This window comes from Chinchilla lanigera, unplaced genomic scaffold, assembly GCF_000276665.1.
Source record: "Chinchilla lanigera isolate Chin_1 unplaced genomic scaffold, ChiLan1.0 scaffold00042, whole genome shotgun sequence".
Taxonomy (NCBI): domain Eukaryota; kingdom Metazoa; phylum Chordata; class Mammalia; order Rodentia; family Chinchillidae; genus Chinchilla; species Chinchilla lanigera.
The window spans coordinates 7091506-7109678 of record NW_004955443.1 but is presented as its reverse complement, the minus strand read 5'-3'; the positions used below and the strand labels follow the sequence as shown (position 1 = coordinate 7109678).

General features: G+C 43.9%; 1 protein-coding gene across 4 annotated transcripts in view; it reads right to left on the bottom strand.

The window, feature by feature from the left end:
- Window positions 1-9548: 9548 nt before the first annotated feature.
- The window catches only part of Rbm47 (RNA binding motif protein 47), a 159608-nt gene continuing 150983 nt past the window's right edge, over window positions 9549-18173 (bottom strand). For all 4 annotated transcript variants that reach the window (XM_005391951.2, XM_005391954.2, XM_005391952.2 and 1 more), the window contains 2 exons: window positions 17258-17457; window positions 9549-12253 (listed from right to left, as the gene is read on the bottom strand). In XM_005391951.2, coding sequence (XP_005392008.1) covers window positions 12011-12253; window positions 17258-17457 — 443 coding nt within the window. In that variant the 3' untranslated portion in view covers window positions 9549-12010. The remainder of the gene's footprint in view (window positions 12254-17257; window positions 17458-18173) is intronic.

The following is an 18173-nucleotide window of genomic DNA, read 5'->3' as shown; positions in this document are numbered from 1 at the left end:
AGTAGAACCAACTTCTCTCCAGATCTGAGTTGATGGTACAGCCTGATAGCATGCCTTGGTACCCAAATAGGTTACTTAGCATTCTCTGGAAAACACAAGCATACCATATACCCCAGGTAAGTAATGGACTGGGTCCCTTCCATTGTCCCCTATAGAGATCTCTCCAAAGGACCCTTCCTAGCCCTTATCCTTTTACTTGATGTAATTGTCTTTCTGCTGTTGTACTTTCATCTTTTGTAGAATTTAATAATATATACTGCCAAGTGAAGTCTCATGTCTACATGAGGTATAAATTTTGTAGGGAAAAATTCCCCTTTTTGTTTTTGTAATTGAAGTTTGATAGTACAGTGAGCACATTCAACAATTCCTTGACATAGAGGGTTATGAGGAATCCTCATGGTAAGGGAAATATGAAAAGTATTACAAAATTGTGGAAAGCAGCACTTGTATATGCTGGGCCTTTGTCAATCAATACTCATGGGCAACCAAAGTCACTGAAGGTATCCAAACAATGAACAATGACATGCTTAGCCACTTCATCAGTGTGGGTGGAAGTAAATAAATCCTGAGGAAGTGTCCACTGAAACATGGACCCAGCATAAAGAACCAAATTCAGGAATATGAGTGACTTTCATCTGTCAAAGATGATTGGGGTATAATCCTTGGGGACTGACCCTCATAGCAGGTGAAGGAAGGTGTATTATACATGAAGAACATCATTTAACCATTTCTCAGGCCTGTTCCTGGGTCAAACGGAACTATTTGCACAAGGCAGAAGCATTTTGATGAAAGGTGGAGTGAGAAGCAGAAGCCTGCTCAATGGTATCTGAGGGAATAACAGGAATAGTAGCCAGCAATTTGTCTCTAGCAGCATTTCCCTCAGTGAAAAACCCCACAGTAAGGAATGGGAATGTATATGCCCAGTAAAACAGGGAACACGATGTGCCTGTATTCTGGAAGAGGAAGTCGTCATTTGGCCTCCCTTACCATAAGATTATCCATCTGTGGAAACAGAAGCAAATTAAATTCACTTGTCTGAAGGATAAGGACAATTAATAACACCAGAGATATTAGCCCCACAACTGGGAAGAGTTAATTAATGTTACAAAGTAAAGTTTGAAGATCATTTAAAGTTGATCTGCACTGCTTGGGGTAATTGCCACATCTGTTCAAAAGCATCTGCAAGTTCTATGTTAGTAACTTTTTCAGAATTTTGAAATTTCAAGAAACTATTTATACCAGGTCCTATCATATAAATAAGAACATTGCTTCTATCATCAGAAAGAAGATGTTTTAACCTAGGAGTACTAGGTAGAATCCTCCCAGTTAATACCCCTAACATTTTTTTCACAGTCACCTCATAGCTTCTGTAATCCACTTCTATGTCATTTCTGTATACAGTTAGTTCCATATACTTGTGACCAAACATGGTAACTGTTTTGCAGTTTCCAGGATTGCAGGTCATACGGTCAATAAGCATCAGGACAACGTGGCTGCTTTCTGTGATTTCTGAATCCTGTCACAAACTAATAATCCCTGTCATAATTTTTAGTTTCTGTATACTTCCAAAGAAATGAACTATCAGGACATTTTTAGGATTCCTCCTAAAAAGATCAGTGCAATGTCTAGCAGCAGACACACAAAGATTCTTGGGATGTACTTGGAAAAAGTCATTCATATTAGTTTGGCTAGCTGGATTAATTACATATAAAAACTCCTAGACATACAATGTATATCTATCCATAAGATGGACTCTAATTACAGGATCAGGTTGATGCAAGAGGGAATCTCCCACTTAGTTACTGGCTAGGTCATTATATTGGGAGAATAAAATCACTCACACATGGACACTCCTTGGGAAGTGTCAATACTAAGCACTAGCTTATTATAATATCTTTTTAAATCTTTGTTGGATAAGTTGCCTCAAACATGAAGAAATTGTCATAGCTTGCATCTTTCCAAGTTAGCAATTTAACACTTTTGCTAAGGTGAGAAACATTGCCCTCTCCCTGTGGGTCTGTAGTAGCTACATCCAGAAGCTATGCTTTAAGGCAGTGGGGCTGGGCAATCTCTAAAACATCCACACTTGTATCTAAGAACCCTTTAAATATTTTTCCTTCAATAGACAATTCTACCTCAGGCTGCTTTTGTTTGATTTACTGAAACCAATAGGTGTCAGAAGACCCCAAACCCTTGGATCCCTTTTTGTTATTTATAAATTTTTAAATTTTTTGTCAAGGGAAGAGTGACTAATTGAGTGATACAAGAATCTGGGGTGATTAAGTAAGATTTTGAGTAATTGAATTTTTTAGTGGGCAAAACCTGGTGATTTGTTTGCAGCTTCTGGCTGCAGCTTTCATTTTATCACCTCAGGGCTGGGCAAGCTGCTGGCAGGGCCTCAACTGTCCTGCTGTTCTCTCGGGAATGAGCACCTGTTTTACCCTCAGGAATGGGCTCCACTGCCCCCGACCCCCCGAGCGGCCCGGCAATTACTGTCTCTGTAGCTATGGCCACTAGTCAGGCAATGCAGTGGAGGTGTCCAAAAATGCCTTTCTGGGATCCAGTGTACCAGGTGGAAGGGATGGGGAATATGCAGCCATTGTCTTGGCCATTTGACCCCAGGCACTGCGCAAGCTCACCATAGCTCCCACTCTGGCCACTGGATATTTTGGTTTTGCTCGGATTTTGAGCCTAAACAGTATTTGCCCCGAATTTCTGGTGCCAGAAGTGAGCACGACGTAAGTCGCAGGCACATAGGCCTGTAGTTAGTGGTGCATGTGGATAGCCACAGCTGGTCTGGCCCTGCGGATACTTAGGCAGCTGGAAAATCCCAGCTGAGTCCATGTGGGGCCTTTCCTGCACCCAGTCCATGCCTCTATTGTTTGATGGGGCTGAGGCAGGCCTCATTGGGAGTTTTCAGGGATAGGTTCCACATCAGTTTTAAATTGACACTTATTTTCCCAATGGTACCCTCAGTGACACTTTCTGCAGACTAGAAAGTTTTGTTGAAGAGATAGATAATAGCTGTGCTGCCTTTACAGGCACAACAGAGCAGTTTTGGGCAAAATGTTCCTTGTCTCTACAATAAAAACAAACAGCTTTATTTTTTCTTTTTCCTCCAGACCGTGGATGAATAGCCTGAGTGACAGCTGCAGTGAAAGCAGTCCCTTGCACATTTTTTTTTTTTCTTTTTTTCTTCTGGTACCAGGAATCAAACTCACGACCTTGCGCTTGCCAGGCAAGCGCTTTGCCGCTGAGCTAAATCCCCAGCCCCTTTCCTTGCACATTTGAGGAGCTCATATCTGCACAAATCTGAAGATGTATTGTCTTGGATCATTGGGAGCTTGAATTTTAGTGACAGGGTAGATATGTCAAAAGATGGACTTTGTGAGGAAACACCTGTCTGGTGGGGAAAGCTCCCTTTTGTCCCCCACCACTCCTTTCCTATTAAAATGGGAAAGACTAGGGCTCAAGCTCTATCAGCTGTGCCATTGCTCTACCCTCCTTACCCTGATTAGGCTCAGGACTTGATGTTAAGATAATGTTCTGAGCCAAATACTTTACGGTTCTGAAACCCCTCCTAACCAATCTCCAGAAAATAAAAGTAAATAAGGAATCAAACATGCAGCAAACACTTCTATATACATACAACCCCAGGAGTCTTGAGACTCTACTTGCCCCATTTTTAACTGCTAGCAATCCAATATGCCTTTCTCTCTGTGGCTTCTTTGAAGCCTATATATTTTCAGGCCATGGAGGACCGTATGCCTGTGCTTAACACTCGATGCTCCAGGGCCAAAGCACTCAGTGCTAAATACTGGCTCCACTAATGTGCTTTCTCCTCCTTACTGTGTGCACTTGGGAAGCATTCTCACTGCCCACTCTGTCCTTAGCACGAGCCCCATGCTGAGTGCCAAATGTAGGGATCTGTTGGGCTCTTTCTGTATCCCAGGAAGGAACGGTGGCGAGAATGAGGAAAAGATAGACAAGAAACAAAAAGCTGGGTCTGGTGGAGCTCCTTTCTCTCCTGAGCAGAGGAGAGGAACAGTACAGCATTTATTCATACCCTAGAGAGGTTATTAAGTAAGTTTAACCTCTCTACCCAGCAATCAGTTAACAAGCTACAGCAGCATGCTTTGAGGAGCTCGAGCTGGCTTTGTCCTGCATATGTAGTTATTTTTCAGCTTCAGCCTCCCCAACACCATAGTACAAAGCCTGGCAATAATAAATGCTTGAAAATATTTATTGAATGAGTGAGTGGATGAATGAATGAATGGGGAGGAGGAGAATGTGTTCAGTAAGAATCCAACAGGACTCATGAGGCTCATGTGAGGCAGAGCTTTAGAAAGCTGCTGTGCATGGTGATATGCTACTCGAAGAGAAGCTGATCATGTGATTGATTCATACCTTAGAGTAAAGAAGTTTTCTGACTGGCATGTATCCCCAGCATTTTGTACAGTGTGTCTCATATTTGGGACACTGGTCATTAACAGTGTTCCATGAACTCTCCAGAAAACCTCATTATTTGGCTGTCAACTCAAAATTCTTTGTGATCCAATGTCATGGGTAGGAGAAGGACCTACTGACCCACTGACCCTAGATGTCCTTCTCTTTATTTGACTGGCTCTAGCCTTAAATTCCAAAATTAGAGGCTTATTCCTTGTTTTTTTGGGTAAGGGATTTTTGCTTAGTGAAAAGCATCTAACTCGCCTTAGTGTGAATTAGCTTTTTCTTTCCCTTCCTGAGAGCAAAATTTGATAAAAGGGACGTTAGTGTGCAAGAGTTAGAGGCCACCAGGTGGGAAAAAAGGATTCAGAAAAGTAATCCTCCAGGACCTGAAGACTGGAAAAGGTTTCACGTCCCATATTCTGTTAGGTGTATGACCTTTCCTTTTGACTTGCTCCAATGACCTTTGTGATGAAGTGACTCCGTCAGAAGTCCAGTGAAACTTCTCAAATAAACAAATGTCCTTACCAAATGGGTGAATTAAAATTGCCCTCACCTACCTTCCAACCCCAGTTCTGATGTCAGATAATCCAGGTTCAAATCCAGGCTCCTTCATTTGCTTACCAGATATGTGATCCTGAGTAAATTATTAAACTTCTTTCCGCCTCCTTGTTGTTGTTTTAATTGATAAAGTGGGGAAGTAGTAGCTTTCTCAAGTATGAAAAATCATCCATGCACAGTTAATCTGTACTGGTAGGAGTCAAAATTTCCCTTCATGGGAGCTAGTCAGTGGAAAGGGCCAGAGAGAAGCTTCTGGAATGCTGATCATGTCCTTCATCCACATGTTGGTCACATGGATGTGCTCCACTGGTGAAAACTGAACAAGCTGTACATGATACCTGAACTACTGCATATCCACTTTTTTTTTTTTTTTTTTTTTTTTAGTTTTGAGATCATTCATACAAAGCCCTGCTTGGCATATAGTATTTTATTGGCAGCCATTTACTCTTTCCCTCTGCTGAATGATCACGCCTGAAGACTTTAGCCTTACTCCCAAACAGGAAAATGAGGAACAAAATAAAAAAGTGTTCACTGAGGGGGTTCTTCATGGAGCACTCAACACTATGCTTAAAGAGCTGGGAAGCTATGCTAACTAGATGATTTTCACCGTTGTCTCTTATGCTCCGAATGGTTCCCGTGTAAAGATCAGAGCACATTTAGAATCAGTTTCATTTCCAAATTTCTCCTTTTTTGTTTTGTTTTTTTTTTTTTGGTTTTTCTCCGGTACCGGGAACCGAACTCACGACCTCGCGCTTGCCAGGCAGGCGCTTTGCCGCTGAGCTAAATCCCCAGCCCCCAAATTTCTCCTTTTACAGGAGAATTTCATTTGGAAAGGGGAGATTAGGAGCTGATTGGGAAGCTAAAACCTCATAGCACTTGATGTAAGACTGGTAAAGTGTCAAATGACCATCTCTGAATGGCAGGTGAGATGAGGGTGTTGAGGTCGATGGAAATGATATTGTCCTACCGTGCCACCGCAGCTTGGAATACAGCTCTGAAAAATGAGAGGAAAAATTCCAGCAAAACTGAACTGGCATGACCCGGTCTTATCATAATACCATAGTTCAAAATGTCTTGACCCAGCACCCCCAGCAAGGTCATCTCGGGAACAATTAGGCTTTGGTAACATGTCTTACCTGCCTCGGAATGACTAAGGCCTCTTTAAACCCCATGGTTGGTTAATCATTAATGAAGATTTTTGACAAACAAAGTAGAGCAAGCCAAGAAATAAGAGTGGCTAAAAATTAGCCCAGGAAAGGTCATATTTATTACAAAAGCAGGATTTGATGTTGCTTATGATTGTGGGTGCAATTGTGCAGAATACAGTGGCAAGGAAATATAATTCCACTGGGGAAGCCAAGGTCTCTCTGAACATATTGCCTGGACCCCGCCCCCATCCTCTGCCCTTTGTGGGGTCACAGCCTCCACTGCCTTTATGAGAAGCTTGCATTCCTGTTCCATGGTGGTGGTGTGGTGGTATTTATCTAGGGACAGGGGAGGTCCCAGCAGGTACCGGCAGCCGCTGGAGACCCCCAAGAGGAAGGGGTACAAGATCCCAGAGGCTACAACCTGAGGGCGCTGCCTTTCCCTAAAACTCAAGTCCTAAGGAGGAATGACTGACTTGGGGTTTGGCTTCCAACCTCTTTGTTATAGAGAGCAGATTGCTGCTGTCCAGAGTGAGCGCAGGGCTGTTAATTGCACTGACCACTGGATGAACAGAGGTTGGGCCTCTTTGTTCCCTTTCTCCCCCTCCTCCGGGGCAGCCCTGATGAACTCTTGGTAGGGACTTGAGGGTGCCATGTTATTTTCATCTGGGTCCTGGCCGTTCTTGTCTTCTTTCCTCCCTGCTCCTAGATCGCCATGCAGATGCCACTCCCTCCTGGTGCTTTCCTGCCCCTCTTCCCAAACCTGGGCGGGCTGTCTGCTGCCTTTTAATGTCTCCCGCTGTGCTAGCACAGACTTGACACTCAACAAATGGTTTTTGAGTGGTTGGGAGAATAAAGGAATACAAAGAACTGGGCTGGGTGTATGGCTCAGGGGTAGAGCACTTGCCTAGCATGTGTAGGGCCCCTGGTTCCATCACCAGCACCAGGCTTAAAGTTTTAAAGCTTGCTGGAATTAATATAGAGGAATGCATTTATACTAGAGTTCAAACGGGGGAAGGGAAGGATGTAAGCTTTTGGAAAAGTGCCTATGACATATCAAGCTTTTTAGGATTCATGAACGCCTGTGAATTTTACAATAATCTATGAAATCAGCATTATTACCTCTAACTAGTTAAGAAATCAGAGGTGAGGTGTCTTTTCTAAGGCCGCATGACTGCTGAGCAGCAAGGCCTACCCCCACCCCAGCCCTGTGACTGCAAGGCCAGCCTGTGTCCTAGGCCACGGTGCTTGTGCCCGGAGGAGAGAATTTGGGTAATCACATTTCTCCAGGTTTTGGCACGCAGCATTAGAAATCAGAGCAACTCTGGGTACCTAGAAAGTGAACACTAATGACGGGGGGGGGGGGAGGAGAAAGGACTGTATCCAGTTTGAATGCTTAGGCCTTGGAATAGAAGCAAAATATTCTGTGAACGGCCCCTAGGTCTCTTTCTATCTTTAAACCTAATCCTCCCTTTGACCCTCAGAGTCAAAAGTGGGTGATATACCAAGAAAGAGGTAGGACAGGGACCAGGGGGGTACATCAGTGTCATCCTACTAAGTTATTCTTTACAAATTCAACATTTAACTTTTTCAAGGGTCACGGCGTCACAGTGTCATTTCACTGAGAGTCATGGCAAAATGACACACCTTGTGTGACTAAGAACAATTCTGATGTAGAGGTTGAGTGCCCAGAAGATTTTATAATACAGATATGGAACTATTAAAGTAATACACAAAAGTCAGACTGTGCTACTTGTTCTTTCTGCTAAGTAAGTGCTTATGGACATTGCCGAGATAGATAGTTTTGGAATAAAAAAAGGGGAGCTGCTACTGGAGAATTAGAAGGGTGTGGTAGAAGGCTGGGGTGTGGCTCACTGGGAGCTTAGCATGTGTGAGGCCCAGGTTCTGACCCCCAGGACCGAACCAAGCAATCCAGAAGGGCACAGTTGATGTCCCAGGACAGCTGGTGAGACCTTCTGCAATCTTCAGGATGGCCTTGGACCCAAATTCCTTAAACCTCCCAGCACACACCTTTGCCAGCTTGACTTCCACTCCATGCAGTGCAGGGCAGGCCGGGTGTGCACGTTCAGCTTCTCTCCCCTCAGTGCCACTCCCCAAGTTGCAAGTGAAAACACACTAAAAGCTTGCGGAAAAGAAACTGTACTTGTAGATAAGTTTATCTTTTCCTAAAGACTAGGTTTACCCGCATTCAGGGTCAGCTGCTGGAATCCAGTGCCTGGAGCCTGAGTACAGATCGGAGTCCTGATTCCTAGCAGCTGTGTGACCTTGGCTGGTCACAGAGCCACCTGCCTGCCTTTTTACCATGTGGTGCGCCTGAAATGATGGTGCGAGAGTGTAGTGCGTTCCACATGCACAGCACTTGTCCTTTCCTGGCAGACTACTGACCTCCTCCCCCCGGATCTTCAACTCCATGAGCACAAGAACAAAGCTTGGCTCCTAGGACAGAACCTGGCACCTGGTAGAGGTGTAATACCTATTTTGTATGATTAGTAATGCCTTTTCTAAGGAGACCCGTTCAACTTGAAGTGTAACTTCTAAAGGCCATCTGTGCTTTTCCCCTAGAACAAGAAGGGATCGGCATATCTTGTTGCCCTTAAAAATACTGCCTAACGATCTGTCCTCTTGGAAAGTATCCAGGCCTATTCTAAAAAGGCCTTTGTACGTTTAAGAGGAAGCAGGAAGTTAGGATTCCAGGAAACACAGACTGGGAGGCCATGGCACACTGTTCAACATTAAGCTAAAATTCTTATTCACCAGCTAAGCCACGTAGAGCAATTATGAGAAGCACATTAATTCCACTGACAATTAGTCACTTTTTCTCCAGTCTCTTGGTTGGCTCTGCGGATAGGTGCTGTCTGAGGTTAGTGGTGATCTCTAGAGAAAAGAGAAGGAAGCGTTCCATTAACCCCATGGTGCCCTGGGAAACAAAAAACCAAGAAGGCTCTGGTTTCTGATGTAATGACCAACTTCAAGGTCACCCCAGTACTTTCATGACTTCTCCAAAGAACTCAGTCATATCACGCACTTCCATCTGGGGTTCTGAGAGTAAAGCGCTTGGGATCATAAACAAACTTCAGCACTGAGGGCGGTGACAAGCTTGGTCACATCCTGTGCCAATCCAAATGTAGGATTTCAGTGCCCAACCTTTTACACCTGAGCCGAAGTTGGAGGACACTGATGACTTGCAGTTCAACCCTGTTACCATCCTCCGTAGCAGTTCCACGCTGAAGATATGACAGTAACTTGCCTGTTTCTCTAACAGAAAATATTGATTTAGTTAATCCCTTCTGTGCTGTAAGGGTTTTCTGAGATCTGGGGGGAAAAGAAAATCAGTAGTAAAACCAAAAAATACCCCACAGCATTTAAAATCAAGTCTTGAAATTGCTTCAATGAAAGCTTTATTTACCACATACATCCTAAGAACGTACTGTAAATGGAGCAGGACCTAAAAAGCCTTTCCAATACAAAGCAGCTAAAGACAACTAAACTACTAGCATGTTTGGAAACAGAACTCGAAAACTTTTTTTTAAAAACATTTATATAGTTTGTTCTTAACCCTAAAAAAAAAAAAAAGTTCACATTTCAAGTTATAAACTTACCCCAGTAGTGTACTATGAAATGGTTTTGAAATAACAGAAACAGATAAGAAATAGATAGGAGGCTCAGTGATACTTAACTGACCGTCACCAGCATTTGTGTTTAAGGTAGTTTGGTCGTGGCCATGTTAAGATATCATTTTTTTTTTTTTTCTTTTTTGTTTTGCAAAGAACTTACAGGCACATGTAAAATACAGTAAGAACGCTGGGCCAGAGTTTCATCCAGTGCACCTCTGTGAATATCCTTCCCTGGAAGGATAGTACTTCTTTCACATAAGTCAAGGGACGAGGATCTGACCCACACTGCATTTTGCTGGAATATCCATCCCAACAGATTTGGGTTTGGACGCAGCTCGCTGGGTACCTCATCAGGAACATTGCACAAGTACTTTCTGTCATTTAAGAATGATGGGAAGGAACATCAGGAATGTTTAAAGGCCTCAGCAGGCACTAAATAATTTTATAGAATAGTTAAATAAATATTCCTTACATATAAAAACTCATTGAGCTGAGGGGGCAAAGGGCATCTGGGAATCTCTTAATTAAAAAAAAGAAAAAAACCTAAAAGTATTTGCTAAGGGCATGATCCTATTAATTCAAAAATGAGAATTCAGCCATCAACAAAACTCCAGTGAGCAGAAACATTTGATGGACCTCTAACATGACATAGACATACAATTGTGCATTTGCTACCTATTGCACACCTTATTTCCTTGATAGAGCCTTTAAAACAATCCAAGTTGATGTATTTCATAAAATAGATGATGATCTGAACATGTTACTGTATTTTACATTCACGCTGCTAAACGAAACATACATGCACAGAACACTGCAACAATATATTCACTTTCTAATAAAACAAACCCTTCTAACAGCAGTGAAATAACATGGTTTCAGTTTGTATTAAACTACATAACCTGGAACTTCCGCAACATAAAAGGAGTAGAAGCAAGCATTGAAGGATATTTACAAACTCTCTTTTAACTCCTCTGGGTCTCTTCTCCTCCTGCACTTGCATGGCCCAAGGTCACCTGCAAGTGCTCAGCACGAGGACAGACAGACAGACATGATGTTGCTAATGCTCTCGATGCCCACACACATTTTGCATGAAACATGGCAAGACAACCAGAAGCTTAACTTTCTGCTGACGAGAGTCTTTAGGGTCTTGTCTACAGTGACATACATTCTTTGTCTCTAAAAGTCATACTTCAAAAACAAATAAAATAAAAGCATTAGAAAGGGAGGGAATTAAAGTTTTACATTGGACAATTAAATAGCTATGCAAAGATGTCTTATGCAAACATAATAAAACCTTGTGCTTACACGTACTCTGCTATTGAAAATAGCACACATAGAAGAGAATACTTCCCCAACCAGAACAAAAAAATACAACAAAACAAAAAACTAAAACCTAAGAAGAAGTATAAAAGCCACCAGTTGTTTTCTCTATCAGAGTTCTTCATTGGTCCCAGACTTGCCAAACTTGGAAGCTGGGTGGGCTAGGGCAGAGGTCAGGTGGTGATGGGCACAGTTAGTAATGAAGGCACAGGACCCAGGGGGATGGTGGCAGGTGAGGGTTTTCCAGTGTTTGGACACAGGTTGTGATGAGTCTTTCCCATGTCGGCCTAAGGAGAGACTGAGGGTTTGACAGTAACACCATCAACCCTTAATGCTGGTGGAAATACAGCAGAGGTTTTACTCATTTTAAAATTGCACTTTCCAGTATCACTTTTAAAATAACATCTTATGTAGTATTTTAAAGCACTATGGTTTGTATCTTTAAATATTGAATACATTTTTCAAAATAGTTCCCTAGCTGCTCAAGTGTGCTTCTTTTTAATATATAGCTGATATATTATTGAAGATACTACAAAATAGAAATATCTGGAGTGCAGAAGTTAAGAAAATAACCTTCATACTGAAAATATATCCTTAAAAAACAAACAAAAAAACAAAACCTCTATACAAATGTATAGCATACAAATTTTTCAAAAGATGGTACTAAGGCACGGACCATTGCCAAGTCTTATAGAAATGTATGAACACAGGCCTGTGAAGTGGAAAACAGTCTTTAAAAAACTAGTGAAAACTTCATGTATATAAAAGATTTCTGTGTGGTATTGGATAACATTCTTCACTTTCTGGTTTCATATGTGCGCCGATACACATGTTCTGTCTTCATAAATAGTAAAGTGTTCCTTCAGTGGTGTCTTTGGGCTTGTCTTTCTCCTGTCGCCAGTCTCAGTATGTCTGGTAGACGTCGTGAATGGGGACCTGAATAGCAGCAGCGGGGAAGGCCTGAGGTATGTAGCCCGCGGCGTACCCTCCGTACACAGCCGCGGCGGCGGCCGCGTTCTTCTGTAGTGTGGCGATCGTGGCTGTGGCAGGGGCCGCGAAAGGGACGTAACTGGCCCCGTAGATGCTGGCAGTGTGGATTCTCTGCACGTTTGGGGCCACTGTGTACACTGGAGTTATTGGGCGGCCCTGAGGAGAACAGACAAGGAAAATCCTTCGTGAGCATGTATGTATACCCATCGCCTATTCATTCAGCAAACACTTCTCTAGAGCACAGAGCAAAGCCTTCCAGTCTCAGGAAAAAGAGGCAGAGAAACAAGCAAGTGGGACGAGAGCCGCTGAAGAGGGGAGATGGCACCTTGAAGGCACTCACTCATCCCAGTTCAACTACGCCCCCCGGGGCACAGTGACCTAGGAGGCCGAGGCAAAGTCCGGCTGCTCAGGCACCTTCTACCCATCATTCCACTCCATCAGCCCGTGCCCCAGAGTGAGCTACGTGAGGGCGCTGTGGCTGCCCTCACACAGGCACTCAAAGGAGGCATTTTCTCCAAAAACCTGGCCCCACAGACGTGTCAGCTGCCCCAACTCTTACTTGACTGATAAGATTGTGATCTGTTTCTAGGGGAGACTGTGACAACTTAGTGGGACTGGTCCCCAAAGGAACAGCTTCTTAAACTGTAATGTTTAAGCTTCTGTGACCACACACAACTTCCAGCCAATGTGATTGTCGGTTCCCATACGCTGTATGTATAGCATGGTGCAGAAGATTCGAGAAGGAATCTAACTTGGGAGCTGGAGAAACTGGGAACATCTGAGCTGAGCTTTGAAGGACAAAGAGGAGTTTGCAGATGAGGAGGGAGTGGAAGGCAAGCTAAGGGAAGCTTCCTCGATGGAGATGATCACCCAAGCCCTGTCCTAATCCCCGCTGTGTCCTCCCGTGTGCCTGTGAGTAGAACCTACCACATTTTCAGGACAAACAGGAATCAGAGGAAAAGACTGTGAAGCACAGTAGTTCCCAAAGAATTTGCAACAGCACTAGTTTCTGGGAGCCGCTCCATGGAAAGGGGGATTTTGGTAAAATAAAACTTACATTTAACAAGATATTTGGGATAGCTAACATTCTACAGAATACCCTGAGCTAAATGCTGTTTTGGTTTCTTCATGCCTTATTATATCTTCAAAATACATACTTTGCAACATATGAAATGGAAAATTAGATTTAAGATCCTAATTCTTCCTGGATCCTTATAAAGGAATTAAAAGTTATTTCACTTACCAAGTCTGTAAGTCAGACTTGCAAAATTCCGTTCAAAGGAACTTCTAATTTGGGAATACTTTTTCAACTGGAGTCACAATAATAACTATAGCAGTGCTAATCCTGACAGCAGGACTAAGAGACTGCTGTCAGCCAGGCCTGTTCTAAGAGCCTTATTCAGGTATCAGCAGCATATTGGCTCATCACAAGAAGTTGGGGGCTTGATTAGGTGGAGAGGTGCGGATGTGTTAAGGGAGTTGCACAAACTGACGCGGCTGTTGAGCAGTGTATGGCCCAACATCATCCTGCCTCCAGTAAGGCTACGCAAGAATCCAGTGTCTCGCTGTTTACCCCTCACCATCGGGGAGATAACCGGCTTGGGAACCGGAAGACTAGTTTATAGCAATACATATAGCAATACCCAAACGTGTGGCTGCGGGCTTTATAACAAATACATAAAGGCAGAGAAGGGCATCTGAGATGCCGAGTGGCCTCAGTCTGGCCCACACCTAGTGCAGGCTGCTCACCCCAACACCAAGCCAGGCACATCACTCTACACTGACCTCCACCCAGGCAGGTGAAGACCAGACCAAACCAGAAGAGCTAAGAGCTCTGCGTGTCTCAAACAGTTGGTCTAATCTGGATTCATGACCTTATGGGTCAAAACAACTTAAATAAGAGATACTTTTAATACTATTCCCAACATACTGCCAGGGGCAGGCACCTACCTTTACTAACAGTTGAGTAAAAGCAGACCTGTCCTAAACTATGTGTTGATAATGTGTAATAACACCTAAGGGAAAACAAAGACCTCAAGAGCCAATCAGGTGAAGATAAACACCTTTAAAAAAAAACCCATCTGACATCTTTAACAACTACTTGTCAACCAAATGCCAGGTGGTAAACGCCTATAATCCCAGCACTCGGAAGGCTGACACAGGAGGACCTTGACAAGTGCAGCGACACACGTTTTAACCCCAGTACTCGGGGAGACTGAAGCAGGAGGATCACAAGTTCAAACCCTGCCTGGGCAGTTTAGTGATTTAGCGAGACTCTGCTTCAAAATAAAAATGGGGAGGGGGACTGGGAAAGTAGCACAGTGGGAAGACCCTGGGTTCAATCCCTGGCACAGATATAGGAAGATCTCCTAAGTTTAAGGCCAGTCTGAGCTACACAGCAAGATCCTGTCACAAAACAAAATGACTCAAAAAAACCCCATAAAAGTGCTTCTAACCTAGTGGAGAAAACTGAAACCATGGATTAAATGAGATTGGAGCAGGTCTGTGAATTTCACTTCCTCCTCCTTGCCCAGAGTATTGTGTGCACTGAGGCTTCTAAAGAATATCACTAACAGCTCCATACCAATCATCGTCCTCCCCCACTTGTTTCACGTAATTTGTTTTGGTTCTCACCTTCTTCCCTTTAACTTTGCTAAGAGCCCTTTTACATCAGCAGGAGTAATACACCTTTGTCACAGTGACATTCCCAGGCAGGATTAACACCCCCCCCCACCCCCCACCCCCCCCCCCCCCACCCCCGGCACATGAGGGGACTCATGCTGTGACCGTGGTTGTAACTAGCAGGCTTGTGACCTTCTGCAAGTGATGCGGTTAGAGGTGAGTGGGGAGGGGGAGGCTGGGGTGCAGGTAGGGGAGAAAGGACTGCAGTTTCCCTGCTGTCAGAGAGGGGTGCTGATCTGCGTTCTGCCTGGACCACAGATTTGCTGTCAAGAATGAGAAAACTCCAAGAGATCAGTCTGAAAAGTGTAGGTCGCCACTGGCAAATTTTCCTTCATTTCTTTCTAAGCCTACATAAAGTACTGGATATAAAAAGGCAAAACAGGGTCCCCGAGCAGGGAGAATGATGGGAGGCATGCCACAGGAAGGCTCCGGAAGCCCCCTCCCCCAGGATGTTTCCAGAGTGACTTGGAAAGGTGTTCTTGCCAATCAGTGGTGCTTGAAATGCCCCACCTTCTCCTGCAATAGGGCAGAGATCCTAGAAGCGGCAACAGCCAAGCACGTCAGAGCCCAGACAAGGATAGGATGCTCAGATCTGAGGGCACCATGGCCCCACAAGCAGGCAGCTCGGGGGTTCTGCATGAGGAGAAGCAAACTGCCACAGGAAGCAGCTCACAATGGCTGCAACTCAGCAAATTCGTAAGCAACGACTGCGAATAAGGGCTGTGACGGCAACACCTAGTGCAGACGGGAATGAGATAGGGAGGGTGTGGAAGCGAGGGTGATGAGGGGCCTGGGATTTGGACCTGACTAGAACCGAAAGTTCACAAGTTTCTCAGGAGAGAAGAATGAAGGAATTTTTGCATGCCGTTGGATGGAAGAAGTAACTTCCTACGTTCTGTAGTACAGTAGGATAACTACACTTGACAACAACTAATCATAAATCTCTAAGAAACTAGTAGAGAGGGTCCTGAATGCTCCCATGACAAAGAAATGGCAAATGTTTAAGGTGATCAATACGCCAATTACCCGATCTGATCATTACACTTTATACAGATGTACTAAAATATCAAAATGTACTCCATACATATGTATGATTTTGTGTGGATTAAAGCATTAAAAGAGAGAAACTATCTTCCATGCACTAAATTTTACTTTTAAGTTATTATGGACATTTATAATTGGTTCCCAAGTAATAACTACACTTAGTTGTCATTGTACAATGTGAGTCATTTACAATCCACTTCTTTTTCTGTACTAAGAGATCATGAGTTAAAGAATACTCAGTGACAGATAAATTAGTGGACTTAACCCTTTCTGAATAACAGTCAAGACTGGGTTCAGACTAGGCAAGAGCGAGGGAATAGCATCCCATCGGGTTCTTCACCAGCCTGGCTCTGTTTCAGAATCATCAGGCACCGGCACAAAATATCAATTCTAGAACCCAGCCAAGTTCAGTTGAACTGGAACCTTCAAGGCCTTGAGCCTGGATAATTTTCATTCAGTTAGATAAGAGATCCGGGGCTTGAGTATTTGTGATTGGTGGTGGCGTAGCTATGTTTCACTGCCTCCCAGAGAAGAGCATCTCCGTGAGACAGATGCACTCCCTGTCTGCTATGTACCGAAGATGCAAAGAAGCCTGCGACAGAGCCTTTGGTCTGGGGCATCTTCCTCCTAAAACCGAACCTACTGGCTGCCACAGCCACATCCAAGTCATCTGCAGCCACATCCAAGTCATAATGCGGCAATGAAAAGCAAGGCGAGAGGACTTCGCTAGGACGCTGGTGAGAGGGCACTACAGAAAAAGTGTGATGAAGAAATCGCACATATCGGCAAAGTGGGGAAGGCAAAAGGTCACAATAGCTTGGGAAAAGAGAGGGGGCTAGGATAGGGGTGACATGTCTGGAAGAGGGGAATAAAGCAGATTCTGTAAAAACATCTGTACCTACACAGTACTATCTTTTCACGCACATGTACACATGACATATTTTATACACACATTTTACAGAAACCTCCTTAAGCTACAGTTAGGAATATGAAAATATGAACTATCTCCCTGAACTCTGTGCATCAGCTCCTTCAAAACAGGAGCTGAATATTTTTCATGGACACTTTAAAAATACACAATACTGTGACACTGTAAAATCACGCATCACAAATGTATATCACCTCCCATCTTTAACACAATGATGTTAGAGTAGTACAAGTCTTATTAAAAGTTTCTTTCCCGTCATGGTTTATATTAAACTTTTTCTTAAGGGCTAAAGGTGTAGCTCAGTGGTGGAACATTTGCTTAGCATGCATGAGGCCCTGGGTTCAATCCCCAGCAATGCAAAAACAACTTTTTGAATAAAAATATCATCCAATCTCATAGTTCTAACATAGAAGTAGGCAAAAATAAATTCGCAGTGTTGGACACTAAACAAGTGCATGATAGAGAGGCTCCACATGCAGATGTCAGTGAGGCAGCAGGAGCTCTACCTGGAAAGGTGGCGGCGTTGAGACGGCAGGAATGATGGCAGCGGCGGCAGCAGCTGCAGCAGCAGCGCTGGCTGGGTCTGGCTGCACAGCAATGGGGCTGATCATGTGCTCCATGGTGTGGATCTTGCCATCTTCAATCATTTTAGGGGCCGGGGCTGCCTGAAACATGGAATACTGGGGCCCGATGGCAGGGATGGCCACTGCAAAAGAAGAAGTGGGAAAACCCATCCATCACAGCCAGTCGTGGAGGAGGCTCCCACAGTTGCTCTGAGATATTTCACAAACCCCAGGCAAGCTGCGACAATCCTCTCTGTGCTAGCTCGTGCTCTCCGAGTACAAGCCATGCAACCAAGGGGCCCGCAGCGAGGAAGGAACAGGAGATGGCAGGTAACGTCCCCTGGAGCCATGGAGTCTCCCAACAGAGCACCACAGAAGGAAAATCTAGAACTAAGTTTCGGCACAAACATTTCCTAACCTTTCTACTTACCTTGATGCCTAATGGAGCAAGAAAGGCTTCTGACCTGGGAAGATGGGCTCAGAACAAGATGAGGCCCAACAAGCTGAGAATAAGTCTGTCTATTCGTTCTCGCTCTCTCACCCGGCACCAGATGGGTCACTCTTTTCATTTTTACTACTTTTCAAGAAGCAGGTGGTGGTGAGAATTTCACCCTGACAACTCAGAGTTGTGTACATCTTTCCTGCCCTATGTTTCAGATTTCAATGTGACCAATTCAAGGCGGGAAAAACCCAATTTAAAAAATGGAAAGCTCTTCATTGATAGAAGCAGTGGAATGACTTTTTTCCCCAGAGGAACCTGCCAATTCAAATAATTGCTATGAGTGAAGTCCAAAGGACTCATTTCAAGCATAAATTCAAATAGCTAGCCATTATTAATGTCAATGTACAATAAGAAGAA